The sequence below is a fragment of the Microtus ochrogaster genome (genome assembly GCF_000317375.1).
Source record: "Microtus ochrogaster isolate Prairie Vole_2 chromosome 14 unlocalized genomic scaffold, MicOch1.0 chr14_random_2, whole genome shotgun sequence".
Classification (NCBI taxonomy): domain Eukaryota; kingdom Metazoa; phylum Chordata; class Mammalia; order Rodentia; family Cricetidae; genus Microtus; species Microtus ochrogaster.
In genome coordinates this window covers 251,927-264,294 of record NW_004949097.1, presented here as the reverse complement: position 1 = coordinate 264,294, position 12,368 = coordinate 251,927, and the positions used below count along the sequence as shown (strand labels likewise).

Sequence of the window (12,368 nt, the reverse complement as noted above, 5' to 3'; positions counted from 1 at the left end):
TGACCCATCCACCTGGTTATCAGTCCCATCCATCCATCCATCCATCCATCCATCCATCCATCCATCCATCCAGAGATGACACACAAGTTCTTCAGCAAAGGAAAAATAGTCCAGAAAATGGGTTCCACCCACAGGCCTGTTATGGGGCCACATCAGTGCAACTGACCACCCAGCAACCCTATCACATTCGTCCATGTAAAATAATAGATTAAACATATAGTTGTACAGTGGCATAAAGATTAAGAATCTAAGCTGTGGGATCAGACAAGACTGAATTTGAATCTTGACCCTGCCATCTTACTAGTTCTATAACCAACACTGAAAAAAAAAATTACTTAAATTCAAGAAGTCTTGGGCTAGGGATAAAGTTCTGAATTAGAGTGTTTGCCTAACATGTGCAAGGTCCTGGGTCTGATCCCTAGCATTGCCAAAAAAATAAAATAAAAATCTGTAAGCCTTTATGTGTAACATGGAGATAGTCTTTACGAATGGTATGGAAATAAACAGAAAAAAAATCTAACTTTAAGGATATTAAAATGAGACTGAAATAATTTATATATACAGAAGATTTCATATAGTGTCACAATAATTAGTAGGCATTACTAATTTTGTTTTTTTGTTTTGAGACAGTGTTTCTCTATGAGCTCTGTCTGTCTGGGAACTCAATTTGTACACTAGGCTGGCCTTGAAGCAACAAAGATCTACCTGCTTCTGCCTCTCAGTGCTTGGATTAAAGGCATGTGCCACCACGCACAGCTTGTTACTAGCTATTATGACAGTGTGCTGCACTTGGCGATATGCTGGGAAGCAGGAGAGGTGGCTCAGTGAGGAAGCTGCCTTCTCAAGGAGAGACTAAGGAAAGACAGTTCCAGATAAGGATGACGAGGACGGAGACGAGACTTGCCATCTTTAAAGGAAGAAGGACTGAAGCATCCTCGTTTCCAATGCAAACATGAAGGGAAGAAAGAAACAAACGACCAGTTCACAGCTACATGAGCTCAGACTGAAAATCTAATCACCAGTTCAGTCTGCTTGCTAGGCTGGTTTTTTTTTCTCTATGATAATTTCTATAGTAAAGAGCTCACATATGCCAAAGGTGCCTGGAGGCTTATCAGGACTCGGGGTCCCTCGAGGGGTGTTGAAAAAGATAGGAACATACATAGTATGAAAAAAATACTCACCCTGTCTGGGATAATTGTGGTAATCTTTAAGCTCTGTAGAAGCAGGGAATTCTGCTTTCTGCATCTCGGTACCTGGGGTACCTAGGACATTGCCTGGCAGAGCACAGGCTACCAGGAATGACTAGCAAAATAAGTAAGTGAGATTTGGTGAGGTGTTTTGTCTGCCTGGCATGAATGTGCTCTACCCAAGGTAACATTCCTGAAGGAAATACACTGGTAACAGGACGGTATCTGGAGGCAAATTTGCTACGGCTTGTTGTTTCTTTTCCCGCTCTTCTGCTCCTCTGGTGTCGCAACAGTTCCGCTTTCTAGGGATGACCCTGCCTGTAGCTCTACAGACACCACCTCTGCTTTGCAAGACCACTGTGGAGGGTGCGATGGAAAATGGGGCTGTGCCTTCTGCCTCTCTGTTTAAGATATGACACAGGGATGTCTGGGTCACAGGAGGCAACACTTTCTATACACAATATGGCGGAAGAAGGGAGAATTCCAGTGTCCCAGATGAATCCTAGCAATCATCCGAACTATAAGCAGAAGGGATGACCCAACACTACCGGCCGAGATCCAACCCCAACACAAATCATGAACCCTCTGCCCCCCACTGTTCCCTACTCTCAAGAAGCCATCTTCTGAAGAGGGACAGATAAAGAAAGCAGGACAACCGAGGGACCCCCATCATGCCAAGGGACACCGAGCAGGACTATGTGACATTCGAGTCACTGGGAATCACGTTGGAAAGTCCTAATGCCACTCCAGTGCCCATTAGAACCTGGACACATGCCCTCGAGAAGACATTCAAGCCAGAGGAACTAGCATTTTCTTGGACACAACTGGAGAGGGTAGGAAGTCAGGTGATTCCTTTGTTCTGGATGCTCCAGTCACATTCTATCCCCTGGGCTGGGTAACCAGTAGAAGAGGAGCAGACAGAAAGGACACAGCAGGGGTCGATGCTTTGGAGACTAACGCTGCTCACAGGGGCACGCTGGTCCCAAGGCTCTGCCAAGATGCAGTTGACAACTCGGAGTAGGGTGAAGTCATTGAGGCAGAGTATGGCCAAGGAAAGGAAGGGAGAGGGGAATGCGTAAATGAGAGAAGAAGGGGAGGACATGTGATGGTACATAAAAATGAAAGGAAGGAAAGCAGCCAGTATATGGAGAAACTGGGGACCTTAGAGAAGGGAAGGCTGTGGCTTACAAATAAAGCCGGGGTCAAGGGAAGGGGGCAGTGTGGCAAGGGAAGGCGCTTTGCCAGGTCACAGCTCCTCAGCACCAACGGTGAAAACAGAGAGCCAACTCCCCAAAGATGCCCTGCCGCTGATCTCCACATACATACCTTGGCACACACCCCAACCCAACCCTCCCCCATTCACAAATAACTTTAAAAAAAAAACAATGAGTCTGAATTCACAACCGAATAAAATAAAATACGAAGCTGGAGTAAGCATGAACTTAGAGATAAAAACCTCGAGGAAAAAACAACAACTCATTTGGCCTCCTAGATTACATTAACTCTGTCATATGTTAGGTATTTCTAGCTTTTTCCCCCCCAGTCATGTCTTCATCAGATACGAATGAAAATATTGAGAAAATAAGGGTCAAGAATGTCAAACTTTTCAGAGCCATTATGGGGAGAAGGTCAAAGATTCCAGGACAGCTGGCCAAGTCCCGCGAGCACCATCTCAGAGCCAGAGCTTCTCCCATGGATCCACCTGGGTCAGCATTCTGTGCGCGCTTCCCCTTCCCAACCTCCATCACCTCGAAGGTAAACACTCACGCAGGTGCGCTGGCAGGTGGATCGAGTCTTCCTCCATCCTGAGCGCTCGAGGCACTGGAACATGAAGCGGAGTTGAGGACCCGTAGCTGGCCACTGGACTCTCCGGAGGTGTATATGAAATTCGTTCCTGCTGTTAGGAAAAGGGGAGGGAGAAAAGAAAATGAAATGTTGCAATGGAGGTGGGAAACTGAGCAAAAGGAGGGAGGGGCCTGTGCGACAGCCGCCTGCCCAGAGACCCTACCAGAGGTGTCCAACCATCTGATGCCACAGCATGGCCCCACTGTCAACAACTGGGTTGGGGCACAGACACAGTCACCCTGGGATACACGCAGCCCACTGGCATCATCGGATTAGGCATGCCCTCGAGTAATACCACCTTTTAAATGCCTTCTGTTTTAGTTTAAAAACAAAACAAGCAAATAAACAATGGAAAGGTAAAAACTGGGCTCAGGTCAATAGGGGTCCATACCACTGGTTTGTTACCAGAATAAGGAGGGGGCAAGATGAGCAAGGGAAAACAAGAAGTCTGAGAGTAGCCTTCCAAAGCAACTCCCCAACATTATTCTTCCAAGTCACATACTGAATGTCACCAATGCATTCAAACCAGGCTTCCGCTTCTCTGGCAAGATCCCCAGCTTCTAATCAGAGTATGATTTGATACTCGAATCCAGCAAGAGCGAGCTGTACCAGTAAGTGGGAAAGTGACGGTTTCTAAGTCCAAAGACTTAAGATCTAGATTTATTTATTTATTTTTTTGTCTTCATTTCTGAGAAGTGGTCTCTGACAGCCCAGGTTGGCCTCCAACTCACTATGTATGTAGCTCAGGCTGTCCTCCAAAACCTGATACTCCTGCTTCTATCTTCTGAATGCTGAGATTACACACACGTGCTAAGGACTGAATGCAGAGCTCCGTACACGCTCAGCAAGCACTTTACCGACTGAGTTATAGCCCCAGATGATTTAATTACATTTTCTTTCACTATCTCGCTATACCAAAACCACAACCCCAAACAGCCAGTGTTTAAACGTCTCCTCTTCAATATCTCCATGAACAAGGATCCCCTTGCTTTCTCTTCCTTCCCATCACAAGCAATTATTTCCTTTCTCTTTGAAGTATTTCAGGGATCTTTTAAAATCTATTTGACAATGACATGACTGAGATATTCGTCAGCAGACAAGGAGGTGAGCAGGGCTATAGGAGACCCACCATTCAACCTTACACAATCAGTATTTGCTGGATCAATTAAAGCCCAACAAGCGATCGGAGAAGGGTTTTTATATTAGTAACTTGGAAACAACTACTGTGTTCAGCAAGAGCAGATGCACAATTTGCAGCTGCAATCTACACAGCAACCACCAGCCCGACTTGCAGTCCACACGTAAACCTAACTTCCAACAGTGCCTTTGATATAGCTGGACAAACAAACGCGAGAAATGCGAGGTCCAAAAATCAGCTTGGAGGAAAGATCAGTAAGTTGAGACTAGGAAAAGAGAGTTCAGCAGCAATAGTAAATTCTAGACGAGAGTGAAGCCAGGAGGGTCTGGTCAGGTGTGCAGTCCTCGAAAGGTAGATACAAGAAGTTCAAAAGAGCCAGCCTGGGCTACATAAGGCTGAGCCTCAAAAAGTGGGAGGGGGGCCTTGCAGGGCAGGTCCTTCCATTTTCTTTGGAAAGACAGATCTTTAATGCTGTGTATGTCATCAAATAGGCAAGGGGAAGGAAGGGGAAGAGCAGGAGCCCTCTTGGCCCTGGAACCAAAGTCAAGCTTGCTTCTGCTCAGAACCTGGAAAGTTCAGCACTTGGCGTGGTAAATTTTAATTTTAAATGAAAATATATACATTATAGTTTCCATATGGAATCACGATACTTCCCCTAAGGCATCTTCGAGCAGCAAGGAGTCAGCCAGAGTACTGTTTAAACATGCATCATTCAACGATCCTGATGAAGATCTCAATCCAATCTAGGTTCCCATGTACCTAGACTGGATTTCTACGTCAACCAAGATGTCTCAAGATGCAAAACATCCAACTTCCCTTTTTTAAAAACAAAACAAACAAACAGAAACCCTAAACACTGGGCATTTCAAGTAATTCTAATAGACACGTAAGTTACTCTTTCTAGTGTTTGAGTGTCTGTTTTGGGGCCTGTGGGTAAGAGAGGCAACAACCTCTCTTGTATATGCGAAGTGCATCTTAAATCTGGAGAGGGCTCCCCATCCCAGGTGCAAATAAGCTTTTGAGCACTTCAACCACACGACTATGACATCATTGAAAAAATTCTCTACGCTTCTCACACAAGCCCCCAGTCTAATCACATTTAGTTATCAATAGCTAACTCCAGGCCACAAACAGCTTTGTTTTGTTATATTTTTTACATAAGTGAAACTAATGATGGAGAAGCCCAGTACCGTCAAGGGGTCCTCAAATAGCATGCACAAGGGTGAGAAAAAAGAGAGAGAGAGAGATGGTATTTCATAATATAATGAGCTCTATCTCAAAGCAAGGGCTCACAAGAACCTCATGCTTGTCTGTAAGAGAGGAGGCCGCTTCATGGCAGTCTCCCACCACAGAAGTTTCTACTTTGTATTGTGGGAGATTTACCATCAGCCCAGCAACCAGGGTCTGGCTGGAGTCACCTTCATTGTGCATCTATTCCTGACTGCGATTTTATTGTTGTGCTGTGCCTTTGGCACACTGCAGCTGCTTAGTAAACGTTCACTTCTACAAAGTTCCTGACCTCACAACTACAGTGATGGCATGCATCAGTGCTGGCTCTGGGACCCTGTGCGATGCTCCCTGTCCAGTAGTATTAGAGAGAGTCACACTCTTGCATGACGAGATCTGCCAGCAGCAGGCCAGAGCCTGATTGATTCTAGAACCTGATTGGGAAGCTGTTAAGTGGAAGTTAGGCTGTGAAAGGTTCAGACCCCATCCACAACATGGGAGTAGCTACTTCAACCACAAAGGGTAAAAAGGCCAGTTGTGCTTCTCGGGCCTTGAGCAACCTGTGGGCAACAACGATTACCTACTGGACCCCGGGGCTTAGCAGCAAGCAAAGACCCTGGGAGGCTGTTACCTGGTATGTGGGCTCTTTTCTGAGAAGAACAGAATAAACAGCTAGGAAGCCCACGCTGAAGACTGAATGCACTTTGTCTAACTTCTAGCCTGACTTACAGGGTACTCAGTTTTTACTCTTTCACTATAGCCATGTGCTTAACATTTATACTGGCTCATCAGCAGCTACCGGCTACTAGAAAAACTAGGCGTGGCTATCTCAGAGACTTTTACACAGAGGGGCTTAAAGAGGACTCACATCCAACATTCTAAATCAAGTGGCCCCTTTGTTCTCACCACCGCTATTCCTCGTGTTTGACTACCCAAAGAAAAGGTGTCTGGATTAGTAACCGTTGGCTCGTTCACCTCTAAAGGAAATTGTCAGCCAGATGAAAGCCAAAGGCACTTTATTTTAAAACTGGGAGCACTCAGGATTTTTCCCCACGGGGATTATAAGCCTGGCTCTAATTAAATTAAATTGTATAGACAGGGATATGAATGCACTCAGGTATTGTAAAGCATGAGCCACGGATGGAAGTCAACGCTGTGATTAAACACGCTGATGTGGGCGGGTGCGTTGTTGCTGAGATGCTGGGAGGTAGGGGAATGCTGCTCTCAAGTCTGCAGACACAACCTGCCACGCCAAGTGGTTCCCCTGAACCAAAGGGAAGTGCTGTGACTTCTGACGTCAACTGAAATCTCCATGAGGAGTGAAGAAGGTACAAAAGAACTTCGGTGAGGCAAAGGAAAGCCGAAACGGTTGAAGGCGAGGGCTGAAATTGCAAATGCTACTAACCATTATAGAATGCTGTTTAAAACGCATGTTCCTATAAGAGCACCTCACTGAACTGGAACTTATTTACACCTCCCCTTTAATGCCGTCCACAGAGCATGAAGGGCTAATGAAGGGTACCAATTTTATTCTACTTATTTTTAGCCTGTGAACTTGAAATGCTCATGTAAAAGAGGCTCACTCATCTAGCACAGGAAAATGGCATCTTGGCTTCCACTCCCCCGTCCTCAGGCCACATGGTCTAGAAGGGTCAGAAGCATAGAACTACTAACACCATGAGGACTCGCCTCTCCTGAATTATTCAATATAGAACTGCTGCAAATTATGAGGACTTCTCTGGTCCATTCACATGCTAGCTGAAAAGGCTGAGGGGTTGGGTTAGCGCCCACTGCTAATCAAACCCCTTCTGGGAATATAGACAGAGCACTTTGTGAATCAAGAACAGGAGTAAAGCCGGTGTTCCTGTGCAAAGATGGTTAACGAGTTATTTCAAAAAGCTTAGATGTCCTTGATTGAGGAATTCTTTCTAGAGATTGCTTCAACCAGAGTGCAAACAACCGAGATTCTATCTCCAATTTGGTTTCTGAAGCCTGCGTAGAAAGTCCTAAGGAGTGTCATGGGACCGAGGTGACTTTTCCTGGAGTTATGGGAAGAATTCCACCACAGGTGCCTCTCTCCTGCTGCGTGCTACTGTCCACCACAAGAGACACTAAACCCAGATAAGATGTACAAGCAGCAGAGAGATCAGACTAGCCCAGTCTCTAAAAGTTAGGGGGAAAGCCAATGCCTGTTGTGTAGCCAATATCAATAGACTGCGCAGGAGAAACCCCTCCTCTGACAAGGTCTGCTCTGTGATTACTAAACAATCAGGAATAATCAATGTCACGGTTAATGGCATCTCAAATGCCAATTCAATCAGCTCTGGAATCAAGAGGGAGTTGAGCCTGTAGGCATGCCTGTGATTAGGATATCTGAGGTGAGGAGACCAGCCTACTGTGAGTGGCGCCATTCCCTGGGCTGTGGTCCTGGACTATACGCAAAAGAGAAAGGCTAAACAAGGACACTCTCTTTCTGCACTGTGGAGGCAACAGAACCAGCTGTCTCAACCTCATGCTACAATGATCTCCTGATCATGATGAACTATCCATGGAAATGTGAACCAAAGTAATCCTTTGTTAAGTTGCTTTTTGTCAGGGTATTTTATCAAAGCAGCAGGATATGTGGACAGCCCCAGGATAACCCAAATGGTGTCTGCTTTTTAAAACTTGCTGGCAGGATACATAACAGTATCTCAAGGAAGACAAATGGGAGTTCCCTGTGGGAAGTTACATGGGTGGGAACCACATTCCTGGTCTCTGAAGCCTCCTCCCTGAGTTAGCCTAATGGCCCAAGCTGCCCTAGGAAGAGGGTGCGCCGCTGGACAGTCACACACTCAGCTGGTGGGGCTCTTCCCAAGAACTAGGCTCTGTCGATCTAACCAAGCACCGTTTTCTCTGGAACTCTATGAAGATGGACAAAACAGGTGGTTTCTTGCCCTCACCACCAGTTTCACCTAAAATGAGAAGACAATGCATTGTGTCTGTCAAACGGACAAAGTTAAATCATACTGCCTTCAGCCTTCCTTTTCCCCACACTTATCAGCTGTGTTAAGGGGAAAGCACATTCATAATAAGCTCTGTGACTAAGTCTCGCACTAAAGCATCGCTAAGATGCTTCCTTCCCTAACATCAAGAAGCATTTCAGTGTTCACTGAGTCCACGCCTATACTCGGCATTGTTAATTAAACAACTTGTAAGTCGTTGGCTTTCTGGAAATTAAATTCTACGGTGGAGCTAGCGGTGTAGCTCAGTGGTAGAGTTTAGTCAACACACACAAGGTCCTGGGTTCCAGCACCAGCACTGCAAACAATCAACAACAACAACAAAAGAAAACAATAATAAAAAGAAAAACAATGCCATATCATTCTACCCATATCACATAGGAACATTTAGGCACATACATCTCGGAATATAAATACAGCTGGAAAATACAGTCACTTCAAAAATCCAGAAACCATTAAAAGAAGTTGTATGCTACTTATTGGGGGTTGTTTTACTTCAACCCCATAAGAAAGCTGCCAGGACATCATCCTTATCTCCAGTTCACAGTAGGAAACATGATCTGAAGATTGTAGGGTGAGATTAAGCAACCTGTTTAGTCACCAGCTTGGGAGACAGCAGCGCTGGGAATGTAGGTGTAGGCTGGTCTAACTCCACTCCAGTAAACTGCCTCTAAGAAGGAGGAACAAGAAGTTACATTTAAGTACCATCGGCCATTCGATAACAGCTTTGTAGCTTACGGGGAACCGGGGAACCGTAAGACCTAAGCTGCAGCTGTATGAAGTGCAGTGTCCTTGGGATAGCTCCTAGCTTTGCACCTGACCTCAGTTCTCAGGGGACACCAGTGGCTCATCCAACAGAACTGTCAAAGCCTAGGTACCCATGTTCCTAAGCCTGCAATGTATCTTATGAGCAGTAAGTAAATGAATTTGGCAAAACACAGAGAGTATATAATGTCTGTGAAGTTTGTCCCCATATGACCTCTGCACAGGAACAATCATCAGAATTCACACAGGGGTGTGTGCTTACTTTGAGACAATCAGTAGGACCAGTGAAGCATCTAGAAACTGCTGTGTGTTTAACTGCTTTACACTGTACAGAAATCTGATCTTGGCTACTGCCGAGCAAAAATATCTTACTCTTTATCTCTAATGTTTTCTTTAACAACAAGAAGCCATTTCTCTTACTAAATTCTTTCCAATTCTTCAAGAACAGCAAATCTAAATACATAGATGAGATTTTTTAAAAGAAAAAAAAAGCAAGGAGGACAGGACCCTGTCAACACTGACTTGATACAACAGGAACATCTTATGCCATAAGGAGGTAGGTCTGACCTCAGAAATCACAGTGGACATTGTCCAGGAAAGGCTCTATCAAGGGCTTGGGGATGGACACTCCTAAATGAGAAAGGGTAAAGTCAGCAAGGACAAAAATGGTCAGTGGTCTTCCGACCCTTTAAGTCTTGGGATCCTCAATGGCAGCTTTCAGTATCAGACAAGTAAGTATAAGAATGGAGGACCCCTTGTGTATCAGTCAGCATTCTATCACTGCAACAAGTACGGAGACAATCAATGTGTGAAAAAGAGGAAAGTCTTGTCTTAGCTATCAATTTTAGAGGCTACAGCCTGAGATCAACAGCCCTTGTGGTTCTGGGTCTGTGACAAGGCAGCAAAAGCTGGCAGGAGAGCTTAGATCACTTAACTCAAAACAAGGAAGCAAACAGAGAAAAAAAGGAGGGACTGATCTGTCCTAATCTGTCCCTTTCAATGGCATGTCCCAATGGTCTGAAGATCTTTACTACTTCCAATCTCTCTCTTCTTCCCTTCCTTCCCCTCCCCCTTAAAAAAAGTCATCTGCCTCATGTGCCCACATGTGCCTGGTGCCCACAGAGCCCCACAGAAGGCATGTGATCCCACAGAATGGAGTTACAGACGGCTGTGAGCCACCTTGTGTGTGTGCTGAGAATCAAACCCAGGTCCCTCTAGAAGAGCAGCCAGTGCTCTTAACCACTGGGGCATCTTTCCAGTCCCTAAGTTCCCATCGCTTAAAAGGTTATTTTACCTTCCAGTAGTGCCACGCCTTTGGAGGATACTTACTCAAACTAAAACAACAGCAACTGTAGACTTAGGAGGTGGAGCCGGGTAATACAGACCTGAGCACTAGGGGAAAGGACCAGCCAACTGCTCCGGCATTACCTGTGTGGGATTGCTTCCTCTAAAGCTGACGGAGGCTCAGACAGGGAGGTTTTCTAAAAGGGGCTTCCACACGCACTGGGGGCTCACGCAAGGGCTTTATAATTCCAAGATACTGCATTGATAGAGTCCGAGACTCTCTGGGAAGCCAAAGCCTGTTAACAATAGTGTACGCAAAAGTGACCCCAAACACAACCTGAACATTATATCCATTTGTCTATCAATTAGACCCTAAGCTTGTACTGGATACAAGGTTTAAAAGCAGGAGATTTTAGAACTAGGGTACAAAAGCTTTAAAAAAAAAACAAAAAAAAAAAAAAAAAAAAAAAAACAAAGAAAGAAAAAAAAAAGAAAAACCAACTCAAATACATTCCAATTTTAAAATATTTTTAATTAAGACACTTTCCACTCCTGAGACAGCATAAAATTCTTTCCTTTTTTTTTTTTTAACTTTTCTGAATTTCTCAGATATTTCTGACATGAATAGCAAGCGGCAGCTAAAGCTGGGATCCCTTTTAATGCCAGGTTGTGGTTTCCAGGGAGGACTATGGAGCTGGCCCAGCTCTTTGGATGCACGGATGGTTAGCTCATTTGGCTGGGCTCCAGCATCATGCACATGCAAGCAAGGTTACAAGCTTCAGATCTGGACAGGAAAATTAAATTCATGCCATTCCCAGCCCTAGACTGAACCCTAGTCCTGGCTATGATGCCACAATTGCTTGAAGCTGAGAACTGATGAGCTTGGCAGTTCATACCCCGGGCTCCTAGAGATGCCATAAAAGTGTGTGCGCTCTCAAAGTGTTCCAGCAGCACTGTTCACCGTAGGAAAGGTGAGTATTTTTACTTATGCATAATTATTGAGTGTTACCTCTGGGAAAAATTAAGTTCAATGCCAGAGTTACCCAGAGACGCCCCTGAGTTTTGGATTCACCGTTTGAAAGAGGGTCACTAAATCCTTTCTTCCCAGCAATTTCCAGAGGCAGAACGAACAGGTACTTCAGTTAGCAGCAGCCTCTACCCTGGGCACAACACAGTGGCCAAGTTCAGCTACCATATTAGCGGCTTTCTCCTCCATTAATGCTATTCCCTTTAATGGTTTGGCTATTACAATTAGCCAATCTGCGCAGTCCCTGCCTGAGGCTAACAAGTAATGAACTGAGAGAGTTGCTATTTACTTGTATCGGGGGCGCTATTAGCGAGGCTTCTCAATTTCGTCCCACAAATGAGAAGAGACCTTCCAGGCATGTGCCACTGCCACACGATAGCCCCTGTGAGTCCCTCACTATGCCCCTGGTGTGGGAGCTATCCTGGGATTTAGGGCATTGAAAGCCTGGGCTGAGGTGAAGTTCAAGGTCAGACTCTCGCAGACTGCTAAGGCACCGGAGCAGTAACTATGAATCCCACGACCTGCTTTGTGTGGCTTCCTAAACTCTCACCTCTTCCCCGCCTCCCCCATAGTTTTCTTCTCTGTTACACAGCACTGTTCTATTTCTTCTTTCTTTAATGACTGTATCCTGGAAGTCAGGCTCACAATGCCAGCAAGTTGGTAGCAAAGGCTGTTGGGGCGGGATGGGGTGGTGGCGGCGGCAGCAGCTTAGATCTCTTTTAAAACTGAGAAGACTTTCAATCCTGTGATGTCTCTTTGTAACACACTCACAGCTTAAGTGGGCCACTTGTGGCAAATAAGAAACTTAAGGTTTTCAAAATCAGCCAGTAGAGTGAGGACAGGTTGACATTCTAATCCCAGTGTCAGCCACACTCAGTGACAGCCTGCATTTT

At 45.3% G+C, this 12,368-nt stretch overlaps 1 protein-coding gene across 1 annotated transcript in view; it reads right to left on the bottom strand.

Moving 5' to 3' along the window:
• The window catches only part of Etv6 (ETS variant 6), a 239,729-nt gene that overhangs the window by 138,619 nt on the left and 88,742 nt on the right, over window positions 1–12,368 (bottom strand). Inside the window, exon 2 of the mRNA XM_005364490.2 lies at window positions 2,955–3,084. Within this exon, the coding sequence (XP_005364547.1) occupies window positions 2,955–3,084 (130 nt within the window). The remainder of the gene's footprint in view (window positions 1–2,954; window positions 3,085–12,368) is intronic.